Source organism: Guillardia theta, assembly GCF_000315625.1.
Source record: "Guillardia theta CCMP2712 unplaced genomic scaffold GUITHscaffold_2, whole genome shotgun sequence".
In the NCBI taxonomy this organism is placed as follows: Eukaryota; class Cryptophyceae; order Pyrenomonadales; family Geminigeraceae; genus Guillardia; species Guillardia theta.
This window is the reverse complement of record NW_005434672.1, coordinates 109,891-128,854: the sequence shown is the minus strand read 5'-3', so window position 1 is coordinate 128,854 and position 18,964 is coordinate 109,891. Positions and strand designations below refer to the sequence as shown.

The 18,964-nt window shown below is 51.5% G+C and overlaps 7 protein-coding genes across 7 annotated transcripts; 5 read left to right on the top strand and 2 right to left on the bottom strand.

Annotated features, from left to right (window-relative positions):
* Nucleotides 1–3,365: 3,365 nt before the first annotated feature.
* Nucleotides 3,366–4,418, top strand: GUITHDRAFT_99367 (hypothetical protein; the record flags this gene model as incomplete). The annotated part of the gene is made up of 1 exon (XM_005841632.1): nucleotides 3,366–4,418. One exon carries the CDS (start codon nucleotides 3,366–3,368, stop codon nucleotides 4,416–4,418), a length of 1,053 nt encoding a protein of 350 aa, XP_005841689.1.
* A 1,323-nt stretch (nucleotides 4,419–5,741) lies between these two features.
* On the top strand, nucleotides 5,742–9,700 carry GUITHDRAFT_160502 (hypothetical protein). The gene is made up of 20 exons (XM_005841631.1): nucleotides 5,742–5,853; nucleotides 5,909–6,055; nucleotides 6,123–6,212; nucleotides 6,258–6,317; nucleotides 6,368–6,436; nucleotides 6,487–6,588; nucleotides 6,636–6,795; nucleotides 6,843–6,999; nucleotides 7,080–7,353; nucleotides 7,396–7,509; nucleotides 7,555–7,626; nucleotides 7,673–7,756; nucleotides 7,801–7,827; nucleotides 7,992–8,093; nucleotides 8,308–8,360; nucleotides 8,528–8,564; nucleotides 8,748–8,834; nucleotides 9,041–9,094; nucleotides 9,139–9,180; nucleotides 9,390–9,700. The coding sequence occupies exons 1-20, from the start codon at nucleotides 5,770–5,772 to the stop codon at nucleotides 9,459–9,461; spliced, it is 1,887 nt and encodes a 628-aa protein (XP_005841688.1). The 5' UTR covers nucleotides 5,742–5,769; the 3' UTR covers nucleotides 9,462–9,700.
* Nucleotides 9,701–10,894: 1,194 nt separating this feature from the next.
* GUITHDRAFT_99364 (hypothetical protein) lies at nucleotides 10,895–13,007 on the top strand (the record flags this gene model as incomplete). Its single annotated transcript, XM_005841630.1, has 8 exons — nucleotides 10,895–11,695; nucleotides 11,747–11,803; nucleotides 11,850–11,930; nucleotides 11,978–12,028; nucleotides 12,076–12,150; nucleotides 12,196–12,302; nucleotides 12,351–12,927; nucleotides 12,975–13,007. The coding sequence occupies 8 exons, from the start codon at nucleotides 10,895–10,897 to the stop codon at nucleotides 13,005–13,007; spliced, it is 1,782 nt and encodes a 593-aa protein (XP_005841687.1).
* Nucleotides 13,008–13,650: 643 nt separating this feature from the next.
* Nucleotides 13,651–14,747, top strand: GUITHDRAFT_131747 (hypothetical protein; the record flags this gene model as incomplete). The annotated part of the gene is made up of 3 exons (XM_005841629.1): nucleotides 13,651–13,785; nucleotides 13,812–13,826; nucleotides 14,007–14,747. The coding sequence occupies 3 exons, from the start codon at nucleotides 13,651–13,653 to the stop codon at nucleotides 14,745–14,747; spliced, it is 891 nt and encodes a 296-aa protein (XP_005841686.1).
* A 139-nt stretch (nucleotides 14,748–14,886) lies between these two features.
* Nucleotides 14,887–15,534, bottom strand: GUITHDRAFT_99362 (hypothetical protein; the record flags this gene model as incomplete). The annotated part of the gene is made up of 6 exons (XM_005841628.1): nucleotides 14,887–14,975; nucleotides 15,024–15,075; nucleotides 15,118–15,169; nucleotides 15,224–15,281; nucleotides 15,364–15,438; nucleotides 15,483–15,534. 6 exons carry the CDS (start codon nucleotides 15,532–15,534, stop codon nucleotides 14,887–14,889), a joined length of 378 nt encoding a protein of 125 aa, XP_005841685.1.
* Nucleotides 15,535–16,730: 1,196 nt separating this feature from the next.
* GUITHDRAFT_149833 (hypothetical protein) lies at nucleotides 16,731–17,262 on the bottom strand. Its single transcript, XM_005841627.1, has one exon. The coding sequence runs from the start codon at nucleotides 17,179–17,181 to the stop codon at nucleotides 16,873–16,875; it is 309 nt and encodes a 102-aa protein (XP_005841684.1). The 5' UTR covers nucleotides 17,182–17,262; the 3' UTR covers nucleotides 16,731–16,872.
* A 1,007-nt stretch (nucleotides 17,263–18,269) lies between these two features.
* GUITHDRAFT_149832 (hypothetical protein) lies at nucleotides 18,270–18,964 on the top strand (the record flags this gene model as incomplete). Its single annotated transcript, XM_005841626.1, has 1 exon — nucleotides 18,270–18,964. A coding segment is annotated over exon 1 (568 nt), but the record flags the coding sequence as incomplete, so codon positions are not given.

Here is an 18,964-nt window from a genome sequence, read left to right as displayed (position 1 = left end):
TCAAGTCCATCGATCAATCAACAATTCGATCAGTCTATCCTCTCAACAATCGTCTATTTCATCAATCCATCTATTCCAGAGTCATGAAATCTTTCTCATACCGTATTTTGTTGGTCATCTAAAACTATCCCTCCTTACTTTTGTCACTTCAACCTTGTAAACCTCACATAATATCAAATCAATCCATAGAATGAGTTCACGTTCGAAAAACAACCCCTCGAGCACGAACGAGTGTAACAACAAAAACGTCAAGGGAGATGACTGGGCCATCATGGCAGAGACAAACAAAGCGAGATGACTGGGCGATCATGGCAGAGACAAACAAGTCAAACAGCAGGCACAAAGACGAGCTGCCAAGCTACTGACGCAAGAGCAGCCCGGAGTTTCTCACAGCATGAGTCAAGTTGTTTGACTCATTGATGCAAGTCAAAGGAGGCCCAAAACTGAGGAGGCGGTGTAGGTATACACTGAGAGAGCAAGAGATGAAATGAAAAGTAAAACAGGAATGAAGGGATTGACACTGTCTGCCTCCCTTCCTGCCCGCCCGCCCGCCCGCCCGCCCGCCCGCCCGCCCGCCTGCTTGCTTAACAATCCAATCATGAGTTGGGCGACTGACAACTCATGCTGCAATCCAGCCACACACTTTGCGAAATGACACGAGCCTTGGAAGTATCTGATCCACAGGAAGTATCGTGATGATAGAGATTCGCGTCTTGCCAATGAGAACAAGTGCAGTACAGCACCTTTGAGAAGACTGCCAGACGTGCAACGATCGTGACACGGACAGGGTACACATGCTTGAAAATGACGAGATGGGAAAACAGTTTCAACTTGATAGCATGACAAGATGATCAGGACGAAGAGTCTGACCACAATAAAAGAATAGTCGTAGGAGACAAGCCTGAACGAATCGATGAGCGACCAAAACGTAACAAAGAAGTTGAAAACGATGCTTTCCTTTCCCATATAAGACAAGCTTACTAGAGTGCAGCGGGTAAGAGAATCAAAGACTCATGTGAGATGGCGAGGACAGACGGCATCGGAGGCAACCACGAGCGACATCATCGGCGACAACAACACATCGAGAGGGAAATCTCGAACTGCAGGTGAACGAATATCACTTGAAGGATTCGAGTTGAAAGGATGCGAGGATAAGGATGGCGTGCAAGCCAGCCTGTTGCAAGAAGAAGGGAACAACTGGTAGATATGCGATGCTTGCTCGCATTCCACTGACCAATGTCCTTTTCGTACAGCATCAAACAGGTTGGACAAAAGATTGAATAGCTGTCATCTGCGCCCTCAAGGCTCCATCCAGCACGGCAGGTCTCTTAAGACACCTCTTCCTGCATGAGTGCGGGGTTGGACTGCAGGTATGGGGGGATCTAAAGCAGGTTTACTCAGCAACACGTTATGACTGCCCCCAAGCTCACGGGAGCATCATGGCAGTCATCGCCATGTATACGACGGTCGATCTGACAAAGAGGCCTCTTCGTGTTGCTCCTTCAAGACCCCCTCCCACCCTGCCCCATCCTTGCTCTACCCTTCCTCCTCCATATCCTCTCGTGCTGCTGTCACCTGCGCACGTCCAGATACGATGAGATTTGAAAGTTGGCACAAGTACAAAAGGAAACAGACAGTAAAAGTAGCCAAGTAAGAATAGAATAGGCAGGCGATGACTGCATTTCATCGTCATGTACCAACTCATTTTCATTCTTTTTTTGTTCTTTTTATTTCTTTTTTCCTTCTCCCAGTTTTACCACACAAGGTTGTCAGCGTGAGATCGTCGTGATCATTCGTGGCAGGGTGATGACACCACATGACTCTGTAACGGAGGGTGCGACAGATAGGCTGGTAGGGGTGAACCAATCGCTGATGGGGGTGGTTGTAATTTCACGGGTATAAGATTGCATTCACAACGGTTCTGGAGGTGTGAGAAAGGGGTGGGGTCCGACGGTTGTTGCCTTTAGTGCAAAGGGGTGGGGGTTACCGGAGGTGTCTGCCACGGCAAGCCAGGCTTCTTCAAAAACTTGCATTGTGACGTATCAAGTAGGGGGCTGGGGTCATCCTTTGACGATGCCGTCACTCATACGTATTCTGGTCTCGGATGGGGTGGAGGGTATGTAGTCTTATTTTCGCTAAGGTAGGTAGGGGTAGATGGGCGAGGGACGTGACTTTACGGTACGGGCGGCCCATGACCGCCGGGGGCTTGCAGTGGAGACAGGGTGACAGGGGTCCGACTTTGTCATATGATCAGAATCAAGAGATCGTTGGGGCCTCATAGTAGACATGTAGACCCGCACGACGGCAACAGGGGATACAAGATAGGGCAAGTGTGAGAATCAAAAGACTTCTTTTCGCCCTTTGAGATTGGGGGAGGAGGAGAACATCTCCTAAGGCACAGGTCAATGACCGGTCGATGGAAGGGAGGTGGGGGGTGATCGAATCATCGACGGGATGCCAAAAGACTACTTTTCACGGAATAGTCATGGGGTAGGAGTAAGAGGGTCACGTAGAGTCATCGCGCTGACTAAGAGAAGAAGGAAAGTTGAGTGAAAATAGTATGAGAGCATGACCTCATCAGCGCCGATCCTCCGGCTTCAATGCATTGGCGTGTTCAAAGGTCATCGATCAGCCTAGTTAGTACCCTCAAAATCAGTCACTACTCGCCAACTGAAATGTTGAGTTGTAATTCTATCGCAGAATGGCGTATTTTCTTATTTTAGAATTGTGAGATTCGAGCCAACTCTTGGATTGGACTGCGTGGGGTACCGTGACCAAGTAACCTGACGAGCGCCATGGCGGACGGAAGTGTTGGGGGTGGCCTTAAATTAAAGCCCAAAGTGCTTTTTGACGAACTCACTACCCCACCATCTACTGGACTTCAATTACGGAAACCCGGTCAGGAGAATACAGGTGGCAGGGGGAAGACCCGGGTGGTGGGTGTAAGATTCAACATGGACGATTTGCCATAGGGTGGGGTGATAGGGCGCTTCGATTTAGAGCCACATGGGGCATCCGGTATAAAAACGCGACGACCGAGGGCAGTAGGCAGAGGACCATCGCGACCCACACGAACAAAGTGTGTCCAGCAGAAACACAAGATACAGGGACAGACTGACCTGCAACAGCTTCAGGAGATAGTTAGTATTGCAAGCACTGGCGATAGACTCTTGGTTTGTAGATCTTGAGTGGACCTTGACATTGATCGGTTGGCGCGACAGTTCGAAAAGAGATTCGCAGCGAGCAAGTACCGAGGGACTCCCCTTGACAGAATCCATAGAAGTGTTTGATCACTTTCGAGAAAAAACATCCACTGAAACAAGAAAAAAGCCAAGCTGGCTCTCTTACATCAGAACTCCGTAGGAATGAGGAAGCCTTGCCAACCACACGAGTTGTTGGAGCAGGAGCTCAGCATGCTGTTGAAAAATCAGAAAAAGGGCGATGAGGCAGAAACCCCTGAAGATGATTCAGCTAAAGAAATCAAGAACCGTGTTCGTACCATCAAGAACCGTCTCGCTGCCAAGAAGTCAAGGGATCAAGCACGGTCGTACGTGCAGCGGCTAGAATCGAACCTGACCGCGGTTGTGTCGCACAACGAGGCCTTGTTGCAGCGTATCGCCGTGGCTGAAGGCGAGATCGAGCGTCTCAGGTCGGAAAACAATGCATTGAAGCATAGGGTCACTGAGCTGATGAGCGATCCTAACAACGCGTCCAAGAAGCTTGGTCCGGATTCTCGCTCTGCGCCTTCGTCCTCTTGGATTCCAGGGCGTGGCAAAGCAGACTGCAACGCAGATGCCTTCTCCAAGTGCATGGACAGGAAGAGGAGCAGCTGCTACATTGAGGACTATACCCGATACGATTTTCTTGACATTCGACCAGAGACGATGACGCTTGAGGAGTGGAGGAAGGAGAAGCGAAGGAGGCAGAACCGAGAGGCTCAGCGTCGCCACAGAGAGCGAAGGCTTTGTGTTCATGGCAAGGATGTCCAAGCCAAGCAGGAGGAACAATCTGATGCACAGTCACCCCTTTCGTCAATCGAGATAACCAACAGCGAAGAGCAGACCCCCTCCAACGCGCAGGCCGAAGTCAAGCCTGAACCTGGCTCATCACAAGCCGTCAACGAGGAGAAGCCAGAAGTGCAAATAGCGCAGGATCGCTTAGCTACAGAAGATATGTCAGGATTCTCTTTGCTGATTCCAGACGCCAGCGCGAACGACAACTCAGTGTACTTAGAAGCGCTGCAGGAGACATGCGACGCAAGCTCTATGGATCTGGCAAACTTTCCTACTGCTCTTTCTAGGAGCGGATCTTTGAGCTCTTCGTTGTGGGCAAGGAATGACTTCCTTGCTGCGAGTGCGAAGGATGTCGAGGACATCTTTCAGGACGATGTATCAAACTTTGACGAAGTTTGTTGTTAGATTGCTGTATGCCAGTGGGCATGCCATAATGTAATTTACAGCGTCGGATTTGCGGTAGTTTACCTTTTTTAATCGTGATGCTTGCTTATTAACTCTATTGAAACTTATGATACTGCTGCCTTGATTCCATGCCATCAATGATTGCCACCCGGCCCGGGCCCGGGTCACTACGGTGACTTCCGAAGTTCCGACCGGTACGGTCGGACCGTCGGACGGGCCGCGGCGACTCAGGGCCTGACCGTCTAAGGCTCACCGCCGGGCCTTGCCGGGCACCCGATGAGTCCGACGGTCAAGCCTCACTCCGAGGTTGCCACGGTGACGGTGGCACTGCGGCACCGGAACAACTCTACTTCGCGGGGCCAGGGCCGGCCTGTGCTGATCATGTGCGACAGTGTAAAAGTTGCCAGCCTTTTATTGTCGGACTGAAAACTTGAAGCCTTGAAAGCTTGAAACCGGACCGGGAGCAAAGAAGGACGAGCCGACTGAGATAAAGCCTACAAACCCGCCTCAATAAAATACTAGGAAACGAAGGAGGCAGCGAAAACCGCTACTCCAACCACCGTCACGCAAGCGACCATACTCAGATACCGTACACGACTTCTTTACTCAAAGTTAAGTTAAACACGACTCGAAGCAGGGAAACCGTACCTTGAAGGACTGATCAGCCACAAAGAGGGAAACGGTACCGTACGGTAGTGCGCGGCCGGCGGGACGGACCGTTTCCCTCTTCAAGTTGTGGCTGATCATGGCAGTCCTTCAAGGTACGGTTTCCCTGCTTCGAGCCGTGTTTAACTTAACTTTGAGTAAAGAAGTCGTGTACGGTATCTGAGTATGGTCGCTTCGGACTCCCGGGCCGCTACGGCCCGCTACCGGTTCCCCGGCGAAGCCTACGGTTCGGCGCCGCGGTCACCCGCCGACTCGGTGGGTGCCAGTGGGCCTTGAATCAACCCAAGGCAGATCCCTCATCCCCTCCTTGCCCACAAGCCGTTGGAGCACCGATCACTACGATCACTAGCCATGCAGTCCCATGATCGCCAACATTTCTTGACTGGCTCCAATGGTGGTCTCAGGACAGGGGAGGAGAGCACAACGGAGGCAGGGAGAAACAGTTGAGCGATGAAGGATGATAGACAGAGGAATGAGTGCGAGATGGATGAGATTGACAGTGTAAGATGTAGATGCTGTGAGAAGGACAGCTGCAATAGAACACGCTAAGAAACTTCATGGCGAAGAGAGGTATATGGGAACAGCAAGGGATCTCTTTGAGAGAAGACAACTGGATAGTTCTGCGAAGAGAGTCGGGATACTGACCCCGGCAACTACAGAATCCCGTCAAGGGAGAGCGAAGCTGATGCCTCTTCCCAATCCCTTCTGGGTTCAAAGGTACTTGAAAGAACATTCGATCGACTCTCTGCTTGCCACTGCAGTGAACCAGGTGGGCATGGCTGTACCTCGATGATGATGCACGTTTACTGCTTGTGATGCTCCAGGCAGTGGCTGCGAGGTCGAAGGATCCTGCTGCGTCACTTGCTTGCTTCTTCTCCAGATTGTCCAAGAGAAATGGAGAAATTCTGTCGCTGAGAGCGTCGAGGGTGATGGACCAGCAGCTTCAGCAGGCGATTAAGCTGACCATTGAGGTGACAAGAAGCGAGTGGAGGGAGACAGTGGCTGACACGGCTTTCGATTTTCATTGTAACCTTGAAGATTTTTTACAACAATGAAACAAGAAAGATCGCGACTGTTGTAGGAGAGATGACATTTGTGAAGAGCAAGGAAGGCGAGGAAAATCAAAATGTGAGAACCGTCGAACGCGACCTGAGAGTGAGCTGCTTGCTACAGGAGGACGAGGCGACATCACCTGAAGAACAATGTAGCAAGATCGTGGATCGCATCAACCAGGTGATAGGGCCTCCTCAAACCGAAGAATTGGCTCATCCTCTCTGAATCAGGAGATCTCTCAAGGGCTATCAGGGTGCAATATCTGCAACACGAGAGAGTGCGACAATCAGATCTCACATGTGACTGAGACGGTGTAAAAGGCGTCAAGGAAATGAACATTGTTTGGCAGATCGGTCAAGCGCCGAAGTCTTTCCTATCCTTCTCCATTGCCAAATCATCGTCTTATCTCTTGGACAAACAGTTGTTTGAGATCATAGCAAACTCCGTGAAGGTGCTCAATAATGAACCTGCATGCTGTTTCATTCATCGTGATTGCAGAAACTGGAACAAGAAGGAGCCAAGGCCCTGGGAGGAGGGTTTCTTCTTGAGGAAAAGAACCAGGATGAAAAGGAGGGCAAGGGAGAGGAGGGGGAAGAGGGGAGAGAAGGAGAGCAGAGCAATGAGGATGCAGAGGATGGGAAGAAGCCAGAGATCACGAGTGAGCATGTGGATCCTGCGAGAAGAGGTGGCTGATTCTGCGAGCAGTCAAGCTGCCTGTCCCGTTCTTCCCAGCGATCGCTGGACGGTCAAGTTTCAAGGAAAGCAAGGTGATGACCGTTGGCTCGTGGCCTCTTCCTAAGGGACTCTGGCAGTTGCCGTTCAACTCGTTCTGGCTCATCGGGAAACATGATAGACCGATGAGGTCTGTACCTGCTGTCTGCTCCTCCTCCTTGCGCCGACCGCGATCGTATACTGAGTACAAGTGGATGACTGTGTTGGCAGAGAAAACATTACCAAGATGATTGCAGTGTATAAGGCTCTTGGGAGTGTCATACTGTCCAAGTCAGTGCAGGTGAGGCCTGAGAAGCGAAAGTATCATGAGAGGGCAATTTTGAAGCAGAAGGGGCTGAGGATTCTGGGGCAGAGCAGAGCAGAGCAGAGCAGAGCAGAGCAGAGCAGATCTGAACCTGTGTACGACCTGCAGGAGGGAGAGGCTGCTGCGTTCAAGCCGGACGACGCAGGATTCTACCGCACTTCTGCTGCTTCTTTGGAAGAGGTCAGCTGGGGGATGTGTGGGGAGAGTTTGACTGGTGGGCAGGTAATGCAGCTGCTGCAAGAGTGCTCCTCTCAAGCTGGTGTCGAGCTGGGAGGGGACGTGGGTGTGGCGGTGAACCTCGGAGCAAACAACTACTTCGTGGCGAACACTGGAGAGGTGAGGAGAGGAGCGAGGGGCTAACAGTGACGGGCATCTCCTCAGAACGGGACGTACACGTACAAGCCGGAAGAGGAGGCGGTGGAGGCAGACAATTGGGCCCCGTGGATAGAGCAGGTGGGACTAGAGCAAGGAAGGAGGAAACTGACGAAAACATGGGCAGCTGCTCAGCAAGTATCCGTTTGTAGACTGCATCGAAGACGCCTGCGCGTCATCAGACTACGAGACCTGGAGGAAAGTTAGAGAGGTACGAGGATAGGAGTATGATGTTGTGCGCTGAGATACTTCCAGGTGGTGGAAAACCTGTCCTCAAGACAGGTGAGATGTTTGCTGGGGAAGATAAGGGAAGAGAACAGGCAGGAGAAGACAGTTGAGGAGTTAGCTTCAGAAGGAATGAGCAGAAACAGAGGGGATGCTGGTTGACAGGGAGGGATGTAGGGGCAGGCGGAGGAGTAGAGGGAGAAGATGAGTAAAGGCTGCAGGTCATGTTGCTGGGGGAGGAGCTCTTTCAAGATGATCCGGATCTCTTCCGGTCGGGCGTGGCGGAGGGCTGGGCGATGGGAGCCGTGATGTCTCCGGAGAAGGTGCGCGTGAGGAGGAGGTTGGAGCAGGTGGAGTGAGAAGAAATGGTCGAGTAGAGGAGGTGGTATGATAGGAGGCAAGTACAGCCGGAGGACGCACGTGAGAGCACGAGCGAGAGCGCGAGCGAGAGGGAGCAGAACAGGGGTCAGAAGGACGAGAGAGAGCAAGACTCATGTTCCTTCCTCTTTACCTCGATGTTGACTGCTCCGTCGGCAGCTCGGAACTTTGACAGACCTCTTGGATTATGGAACAATCTTCACGCTGCTGAAGTCTGTTGCCTCTTCTTCCCCTCTCTCCTCCTCTTTTCCCGTCCCCTCTTCTCCCCCCACCCTCTGCCTTCTACTTCGTTGTGCTTCAGATCAAGCTCCTCCTCTTTCTGTTTCAGCTGCTCCTCTCCTGATCTATTCCTTCTCTAATATATTTCGGTTGCTTGCAGACCTCGAGCCCAGCGAGTTGTTCTCACGAGTAGAAAGGTGATGCGCCTGGAACATCTCCTCCTCCTCCTCCTCCTTCGCTTCTCATCCTCGTCCTCCTCTCATCCTACTCCTTCTCTTGCTTGCGCTCGAGCTCTGATCCTTTTCCTTCCCCCGTCTTGCCATCAGATCAGTCTACCTGCAGTGTCTGTGACTCCACTCGCTCACGTTCTTGACCTTCAGGGAGCTCACGCGGGCGAGATCGACGCTGACGTTGCGGTCGGGATGGGCTGCTGGGGTCTGAGGTGTTGCGAGCCATCACACCGATCGGTGAGGAGGGGATGGCGGAGTGAGGGAGGAGGAAGATGAAAGAGGAGGGAGAAGTGATGAGGGAGAGTGGAAGAGAGGGAAAAGAAGAGGAAGGGGTCGTGCGAGGAAGAGGCAAGCAAGAGCAGGAAGGGAGGGCAGTATGCGGGAGTGAAAGGAGGAGGGGAGAGGAGGAAAGAGGAGGAAGAAGGAAGGTGAACAACATTCAGGTGGAGCAGCTGAACCGTCTCATCGAGATCGATGAATACCTCAGGGACGAGCTGGTTTGTTCCCTTTTCCTCTCCTCCCTCCTCTCACCTGCTTCTAGCGAGCCAACAGCAAGGAGGTCGCCCTAGTCACTTGGGAGCAGGTACACTCGTCATTCCTCTCCTGCTTCCCTGCTCTTCTTCATCCTCAACCTCCTTCTCCTTGCCCCTCTTCAATCCATTCCGTCCTACCTCTCCCATTCTTTCTACTGTCTCCTAGCATCTACCCGCGTCCTCCTTTCTCTCTCACACCGATCCCTTCCTCCTGCCTTTGTTTCCGTAACTCCCTGCCCTCCTAAAGTTCAACCAACAGGTTCGGGAGGAGGAGGAGCGACTTGTGGTGGAGTTTGCAGAGCGAGCAGAAGCCTCGGCAAGAGGCCCATGAAGGTGCACCAGACGGAAAGGAGGGCAGAAAGCGACAAGTCTGCGGATGCGAGGGATCGCCAGCGTGTGGTGGGAGTTCAGTTGTAACGAGCATTTCAATCGAGCAAGACAGGATCATCGCGAGTCCCTAAGGCACTTGAGATCACAAGATAGCAAAGTCACTCATTGGTGTTACCTCTCCCTTTCTTCCACGCCTTGTTTTCGATGTCTTTGAAAGAGTAGAACCCTTTCTTGAATCTGTTTGACATGGTCACATCTTGCCTACACATCTTTCGGCTGCTACCGTTTTGGTCGTAGTGACATCTCGAAGACAGCTTCTTCCTTGACTGCAACCTCCACCTTTCTTCTTCCTGACAAGGAAGTCTTTGCACTAGTCTTCGTGCGAGAGGCTCTTGCAGTCCCACGTTGCTGTAATCCCCACAGTCATATCCCTTGTGCATTCGTTGCAAGAAAAGCTTACCGCCTTCCCTCCTGTTGTTCCTGCGCTCCTCCTGTTGCTCGATCTCTTAGCTCTGACGCCTTCCTGCTCCTCATTTCGTTCTGGCTGCCCTCCTTTGTCCCCCCTTGCAAAAAATACCGTAAATGAGATCATGCAAGTTGTTTTGCAACTCCAGCAAACCTTTTCCTCTTGCTCGGTATTGGCTGTGGAGAGCAGACTTCATAAGCATCAAGTAAGATCCACATCATCTTCACCTGATCCTCTTGTTTCTCCGCGTCTTCTTGTTTCTTCGCGTCTTCGCTCTCACCACTCGCTCCTTTCGTCATGTCCTCTGAAGTATACAGGGGCAGGAAAGACATGAGGGCACCCCATGATCTCCTCACCCTCGAGAGCACATTTTCCTTCTTTGATCCCTGACGAAACAATCCAGTCATCCCGCGCTTCAACTCTACTGGCTGCATACTACCTCATTCAAACTCGCGAGCAGCTCTTTCAACTTCACCTCCGTCACAGGAGGCAGCTGAAGGCTCTTGACGTCAGAGATTCTATGAAAGTCTGCAACTTTCTTCACTCCCTTGCTTCGAAGCAGCTTCAGGTCCTCTTCGTCCATGTCGTGCTCCTCCAACACCTCCAACATCTTGCCTTCTCCTGGCGACTTCATTTTTCGCCCCTCAGACCGTTCAAACCTGTACCCCCACTACCATCAGCTTCCTGTCTCAGCCAAGTACGGGTACTTTGTTGAGACAAAAGGACGGTCCATGAGGCGGGCTCGTACCTGGGTGAAAGGTTTAACTGCCGAAAATGCAGGCTACCTCCGGAGCGACGAGCGAGGGGGCGCTGGAGGGAGGAGGGGAGGAAGAGGGAGAGTGACGGAACATTCCGTTTGATCTCGATCAGAGGTAAGGCAGTACGATGATCTCAAGGCATCATAGACGATGGCGCGACTGAGTCTACAAGAGTTTTTCTTCAAGTGAGACAGGCCTTAGGGAGCATTGATGGCGCACGGGATGGACGACATCGTGAAGGTATCAAGAGAAAAAGAAAGTCTTCAGATACAAAACGAAAAGTTGGTGGTCGAGAATCTTCGACACAAACGTTTCGTTCCTAAGCTCCATGCTTCCATCACCAAGCTTGCTGCAGACCATCATTACCTCCGGCAGGGGGTTGCGAGCAGTTTGAAGGATGCAAGAAAGCTGTTCTTTGACTGCTTCTCGTCCATCTCTTCGTGTGTTGAACAGATTTCGAAGCTTCAGGGCGAACAATTATCAGAATCTGTAGACCAGCTGAACGACTTGAGGTCCGAGCTCGCATCACTTGGCTCACGGATGGCTAAGAAAGAGCAGGAGAACAGCAAGCTTGTTGCAGAGAGCATGCATCATGCCGAAGCTCTTCAAAGGTTGAGAGATGTCATGAAAGACTGGGGGGTTGACGACAAGTTAGAGCTTGAGGATCAGATACGATGCGTCATACGAAGCGACCGGGACAAAGACAGCATCATTGCAATGCTGCAACAATCGGAGTCAACATCAAGCAATGAGTTACAGAATAACAAATCGAGACTGATTGAAGTGAACAAAGCGATGAATGAGCTGGAGAAGGCAAACGCCTTCCTTGCGACGAGGAGAGGAAGTTTAGAGAACGAGATCAAAACCACCAAAACCAACGCGGAGCGAGAGACGGCGAAACTGAGGCGGGAGATTGAGGAGCAGCAGAGGAAGATTGAGCAGTTGCAGTCACAAATAGACAAGAGTGCTCAGGAGATGCGTGCTGCTGATTCTCAAGCTGCGAAAGAGAAGGTCGGCATGATCTGATCACATGGTTGACTTTGACTTTTTCCATCACTGCAGGAGGAGTTGAGATCTGCGATCAAGGTGCTGGAACAAGACCTCAAGAATGCACAAGAGGTTACAGGTTGTTTTTCTTTGACTCCTCACTCACACCTGAGATCAGGAAACCCACGAGCGGAAGACCATGGAGAATCAAAACAGAAAGAGGGCTGCAGATGCCTTAAAAGCCGACAAAGCCGCTCTGGTATCTTCTGCCAACTGCTGGAAGTTTTTGGCTGAGTGCATTCGCAGACCGTGCTGAACAAACGCGTGGAGGAGCTGGAAGAGGAAGTGAAGCAGCAGGTCGTCTGTCCGGGAGCTCCGACTGCCTAACGTGTTCGCATCAACAGCGGGAGGTGCACAAGGCTCGAATCAGCGAGCTCGAAAACTTCTACCAGAAACAGATTGCAAAGGCAAAGAGTCAGGTGAATATGCATCAAGGCATGTTCATTCCCCTCACTCCGTGCTAGGCTGAGAAGGCAGCGAGATTGGCGTCGGACAAGCAATGGCGAGACAAGCTGACCACCATGGAGAGGGAGATGTATGAGCAGCGGCTGAAGGACGGAGAACGGTTGAGGTGAGAGCCTTCCCTTTGTCTCCTCTCCTCCTTCTCACGCCTTGTCAGGTTCGAATTAGAGTCTCAGGCGCAGAAGATTCGAGAAGACAGCGCGCATCACGAGAAGGCTTTCCTGCTAAAGATCGAGGAGTTGACCTCAGAAGCCCGCGAGCAGCGAGTCAGTTTCAACCGCAACATGCAGGAGGCGCAAGAGAGAGAGCGTGAGCTGTTGAATCAGGTAGAAGAGCTGCAGAAGAAGATCGAGGAGCTGGAGGAAGAGCGATCGCACGATCAGAGCAGGAGGAACACAGAGCTGTCGTCCCTCGTCATGAGCATGGAAGACTCTCTTCACAGCATCAGCTCAAAGCTCAAGCTCAAGGAGGACGAGATCGCTGCTCTCAGAAACATCGTCCAGCGAGAATGCCAGGAGAGGCTCGACCTGCAGGCGAAGCTCAAGCATCTTCAAGCCATGCACGGGCGACCAGACGGCGAGCAGGAGGCTGTTGACTCCCATCGCTCTCCCAGCTGTCCTCCCATGCTCTTCTCTGATAAGCGCGAGAGCGGATGGGGACTACCCACCATCAACCATCGCGGACCATCGCCTGCTCAGCTTTACGACGCCAGGGTGACCAAGGAGAAGCTTCAGGTGCTTTGACATGACAGCGATGCTGATAATTCCTTGACGGCTCGCAGATGCAAGCGCGAAGTCGACGATCGAACGCTTGAAGAGGTTGTACATGTATGTGAAGGTACCCAATGTCATGAGATGATCAGATTGTTTGTTTGTTGTATGTGTAGTAGTTTGTTGATAAGACAATGAATCAAGATGTAAGTAAATGGCGATAAAGAGCCCGGCCTTCCAGCACTGCGGCAGAGTCCTCGCTGAGTCTGACCGCAAAGCCTTGACGGACACCGAGTATCTGACATCCTCGTCAAGAAGCGACTCAGTCAGTAGCTCTTCTTACATGGAGAGAGTCAACCTAGGCGAGTCAATCGGACTTGATTGAAAGGAGAGAGAGAAAAACTCACAATCAAGAAAGTTTATTGACTGAAAATGGAAAATGCAAACCGGAGCAAACAAGGAGGAAAACAATCAATCAGAAGAAAAAAATAAAAAAACATTGATTGGCAACTTTGATGTCAGTTTGACACAATGATGTTTTTTTCTTACGGTGGGTGGCAGCACAGAGAGCAACCAAGGGAGGGAGGGAGCGAGACAGAGCGAGTGATCTAGGTGGAGTCAGAGTGCCAGACTATGAGTGGGAAAGAGGTGTTTCCTCCTCCAAGCTCTGCCCATAGCTCTTTTCGCTCCAGCTACTTCGCTAAGTTCGCGTCGTTGAACTTTGATGGGCTGAAAGACAGCGACAAAATGAGGTCTGCAACATTGAGAGACCATGGCAGCGGCGACGACCTTAGAACAAAGAGATTCTCATACTTCAAGCGCCGATTCGAGCACGAGGAGAAACTTGTATCTCGGAACAAGCAGCTTGTTGGGACCATAAAGGTGATTTGCTCTTCATTTTGGTGCAGGAGGCGGAGTGGAAGGTTTAGGAGGAGTGAACAACATAGCCTTGACGATGCGATGATGGAGAAAGCATGATGAGGAGGATACCATAGATGAAGATAATTCACATAACGTTGTCAGAGTTGATGTCGAAGACAGAGATAGGGAATTGGATGATGGGTGCTCGTAGTTCCCGTGCATGCTGAATATTCTTCCTACAGGTTTTGACCATCGAAAACTTAAAGTTCAACAAGCAAGTAGAAGAGATGAGAGCGAGAATCTTACATCTCGAACAAGAGATGTCAAAATTGAAGCCTCTTGACAACTTGCTCGAATTTCTCGATATGGGAGGAGAAAGGTTTGAATACTTGCTCAGAGCCCTGCCATCAGACCGAGATTCTTCAAGAGGCGACGAGGAGGAGGAGAAGCAGATTGACAAGGTCATCAACGACAGTCAGGAGCTCACAGATCGCCTGTTTGCGCTCTTGCAGTCGTGCGCTGATGATGAAGTTGAGTATGGGGCTCTGGATCGCACGAACGAGCTGCAGATGATCAGGCAGGCGCTACATGGAAACCCTCGCTGGAAAGATTTCCTGAAAGAGGAACAAGACGATGTCCAGCATGGTCAGAGGGCAGACGAGGCAACGAGCGACCAGTTGGCATGGTTATCCAAGGGAAGCCCGGGTGGCGAGGACGAGGATGAGGATGAGTTCGCGCATGAGATCATGGCTGTTGGCACAGAGTTGCAACTTGTCTGCAAGAGATGCGGCAAGACGTTCACAGAGGAAACAAACAGAGACACCTCCTGCCGACAGCACCCTGGCCTAAAGCAGCTGGACGCCAGTTGGAATTCAATCTGGTCCTGCTGCAGGAGAAGGATAGACGCGCCAGGCTGCATCCTGTGTAAGCACGAGCGAGCGATAGACAACGACGCTGAGCCTGACTCAGAGGACGACGACTGAAGGATCTGGAACGCCGTGGAAACCGGGCCTTGGTCTTGGTAGATTGATCAAATTCCGAGGAGTTGGTGTTGAAGAGTGTTCTTGAAGACTTCATTAGAGAGAGTTGGTTGAGAATGTACTCCTGACTGTTCCCCTCTGACTATCCGAAGGGGAGCTGACTCTTGCTGAAGTACTGCACAGCAAAGGCGGTGAAGGCCCCGAGGATAGGGAAGAAGAAGTACATGTAGTCTGACTGTCTCAGTCACTTCAAGTACTGAGCATATCGCGCCAAGTCACCTGGAATCGCTCCTGGTGGAGCAGAGTCTTTGGGAGCTTCGACTGTCTTGCCCTGAATCACCATTTAAAAAAGATGATGACATAGCAAACTTACACTCGGCCGATCGGAGGCCGCAAGCTGCTTGAGGATCATTTCCTTTCTATCCCTACCGATGAAGCGCGCATGGTCAATGTTCATCTGGAGATCTCAGAGTTCTCACATGTCTTCATCCTTTTCCTTCTGCATCTTGGTGATCGTCGACACACGATACCGACAAGCTTTAACAACAATGAGGTCACATGCGGAAACCGGATGTACAACACACTTCTCAATGTCAGATGCGTTTCCGACGAGCGTAACCGAGCGATTTCATGTGTGTTCTTGAAGGCGCAGGGCTATGAAAGAAGCCGATCGCGTAGACAACGTACGTGAGGTCTAAAACACGTGGCGAAAAAGTCGTACCGAGAGAAACGCTTCACACAATCCACAGATAACCACAATGAGGATAGCGCGATACTGCAAGAGCGGCATCAGCAATGTCAGACAAAATGCAGAACTCAAAATCTTATAAACAGTATGCAGAATCACAAACATTGGTTTCGCAATCGGAAGAATCAAGTTGACTTCTTTCATCAGAGGAACAGGAAACGAGAATCAGCACTTTCCCATCGGAGGTGTTTGTGAGCAAGGATGGAGCTCCACATCATCTGCATGTTGAGGACAAAGGCGCAAGGAACATCCCCGACCATCGCAAGTCGGCAAGCTTGTTCCTTCCTCTCACGGTCTCCTTCACCCCCCACAGCTCACGCACCTGGAGAGCCCCCGACATGAGACCTGGATCCAAAGCGTTTTGATTCGATTGGAATCATCGCATTACGTGCCCGGCCACCCGGCGGGCCGGGCGGCGGTGCCGGGTGGTGCCCGATGCCGGGCCCGGGGGCCTCCGCCGGCCGCTGCCCGGCCGGGCCGGCCACTCCGAAGTGACTGGCGCCGCGGCCCGCCGGGCGGCCGGGCCGGGCAGGCTGACACGGTCAACGGGTGACCGGCGGCGGGGCACTGCCGACCATCACGTTGCTGTGATGGCACGATGAGCCTACGCGAGCACCCGGTGACAGGGCCACAAGGAAGAAGACTGAGGAGCGTCGGAGTCAGCAGGACTCCGGGAGCCTCGGAGCTCGGTCTGCCGCAGTGCGACTCAGGGCAGAGGCAGTTGGAGGAAGAGGCACTGAGTTGGAAGGAGCCAAGACGTAGACGGTTCTATTCCAAGGCTGTTACGAAGCGCACTGCACTGGCAAGTTTGATCAGAGATCAGTGTGGAACTTGTGACCGCAGGACTCGGAGACCGCTGAGGACGTGATTCTGCAGCTACCGTAGTACAAAGAGATTGTCGGAGTGTTGCCAGGATGAGCTCGCACAGCATCCCGAGATGTTGGCGGTTCTGAACGGATGCTATTGGAAGCGTGAGAATGGTTGTCACCGGACTTTCCGATCACGCCGATGCCACCTCTTCGGGACATGAAGCACGGACTCAAGGAGTCGATGTCTAGCTTTATGCAGAGATACTTGGCGATGACGATTCGTCTGGTCGCCCGCGCACTTGATAAGTTATCGTTCGGCAACTCCCTGATCGGGCAAACAAACGTTTGTGAACAGATGTCCTCAAGGATCGTTCAAACTCGCATGAACGAACGGCCGGGCTGTCGGGGCCTCGGCAGGCAGCAAGGGAGTACGCAGAGACAGGAATACGTGTTGTTATCTGCTTATACTGTTTGAGACACCTGTCTGTTGGCAGAAGATATTTGCTGGTGCGAGCATTTCCTCATGTACGAAGAAATCAACCCCTCTCTTTTCAGCAAAGATCAGATCTTCTCAGGGGTTAGACGGCGATATCGTGGCTCTGTTTCTTAAACCCTCTTGAACTCTGAAGCTGTTGACAAGCAACTTGCGCTCTTCTTCCAAGTAATCAGTTGGCTGACAGAACTCCAATAGGAGGTCTTCAGGTTGACCGCAAGTATCCAATCGCTTACAGATTCCACTTACTGATTCTATCGGTCCCCTTACATCTTCCTCTTCTTTTCCACAATCCCCAAAGGCACCCTTCCTCTCCGTACGGTCCTCGTCCTCGTCCTCGTCCTCGTCCTCGTCCTCGTCCTCGTCCTCGTCCTCGTCCTCCTGCATGCGCTCCAGCTCGTGCTCCCCCTCCCCCTCATCGTCAAATCATTATCACCACATTGTCATTATTGTCATTGTCATCCCTGCAGGACACACCTCATGCTGGTGTCCTGCATCTGTCTGACAATTTGTGGTTTTTAGGTCTTTCCGCGTCTCACGGGATCGTACCAAATTTACAACGGGAAGCCGATGTGGTACCGCTATACCTCTCATCGACAATTTTTAAAAAGTCATTGAAACTATTTTAAGGCATTGGATTAATTTCGAAATTTCAGAGCAATTTGTCAATTCCCTTCGATTTCAATGGCTACTCTGGGCCGCACCGCGCAGATACGGTACAGCACCCCTGCCCCCAACATGGTTCCACCCACTGTTTTCCCTACCCCACCCCACCGTTGCCGTTGCTGCCTATAGATAGTACCCCCCTAAATCAAAGCATTATCACCCCACCATGTCATCGCATATCCTACCCGAAAAACCTCGTCAGCAAATCAGAAGAATGGATATGCCCGGTAAACAGGTGGGTACTGGAATGTTGTGGAAGGGGTACTCGTTTCATGCTCGTTGGTGTCCGCCCGTGTAAGGCACAGGGTGGGTAATTGGTTTTTTTTTTATATATATTCATTTAAAAGTATACCAAAAGGACCCCTTGTAAACTACCCACGGCCCAGGGTACCCCTGCAAATTTCTTCAGAAAGGGACACCCACCCCTGAGTGAGTGCTTCAAAATAATTGCAACCATTAATCGTGGACCCCTGGTCAACATCGAGTACCTACCTTTTCCAGTATTCAAATTGGGGTGGTAGCCCACATCGTCATTTGTCGTCCCACAACCTCACCTTGCCCACCACCTCCGCGGAACCTGTTCGCCACCCCCTTCCTCACTTGGAATGCACCCCTACCCTCTCAAAACATTAGGTACTATGAAGCCACCCCCCTGTATCACCGTAAATCTTACGTGGAATGTACCAGTCCCTGTTCCACTTTCTAACAATTACAACACTACCCACCTACACCAGAGTATCTCTTCTTGACCCTACCCCCACGAACCACTCGGAAACAGCCTCCACCCCCACCCTACCCAACCTACCCGTCTCGTTTCCATGCCGGGCATGCACGGACTAGGCTGGATGAGCAAGGGAGCAAACAAACCATACGCGCGATAATGGGAACCTTACTCTCTCATGTTGTTTCCCTGTTGGCAGGCTCCATCTTTGTGCTAGTTCTGGCAATTTTTGTGTACTATGTCAGAAGAAACAGGCTTCGACAGAAAGCCAAGGCAGCGAAGCGAGCATCCGAGACCAAAGAAGCCATTCAGAAGCTGAAGGCGTTGAAGAAACAATTAACCAATCAAACAGAGGAACAGTTCTTGAGGGAATTTGTCCAGGAGAATGAGATTGAGTGGGGTAAAGCTTTCAAGATAAGACGCGATCCCGAGGGGGTAGGGTCTTTAGTGGGACAAACAGAGTCAATCGTGAGGAGTTCGAGCTTAACATCTAAGAAACTGGATGGTTCAGATGCTCTGACGAGGGATAGCTCTGGGGGAAGCTCTCGTCAAGATGAGTTGGAAGCTCTTCGGAGAATTCCGTCAAATCACTCAACCATGCGAACAAGCTCCAGCTCAGGAATTGCGGAGACTCCTGATGAAGAAACTTTCCTCGAAAGACTTGCAGAAGCGAGCGTTTTCAATGGAGCATTCAAAGTAAGACGGGAAGGAAATTCCTCGTTTGTGATTGGCGAGGAAAATATGGGAATATTTGAGTCGGCAAGCTTTTCGGTTGCTGATGCG

Coding starts and splice junctions, on each gene's coding strand:
- GUITHDRAFT_160502 (XM_005841631.1), top strand. CDS start 5,770: ATGCCTCTTCCCAATCCCTTCTGGGTTCAAAGGTACTTGAAAGAACAT. Junction 7,627..7,672: donor GGGCCCCGTGGATAGAGCAG/GTGGGACTAGAG, acceptor AAACATGGGCAG/CTGCTCAGCAAGTATCCGTT. Junction 8,565..8,747: donor TTGTTCTCACGAGTAGAAAG/GTGATGCGCCTG, acceptor CTTGACCTTCAG/GGAGCTCACGCGGGCGAGAT.
- GUITHDRAFT_149833 (XM_005841627.1), bottom strand. CDS start 17,181: ATGCAGGAGGACGAGGACGAGGACGAGGACGAGGACGAGGACGAGGAC.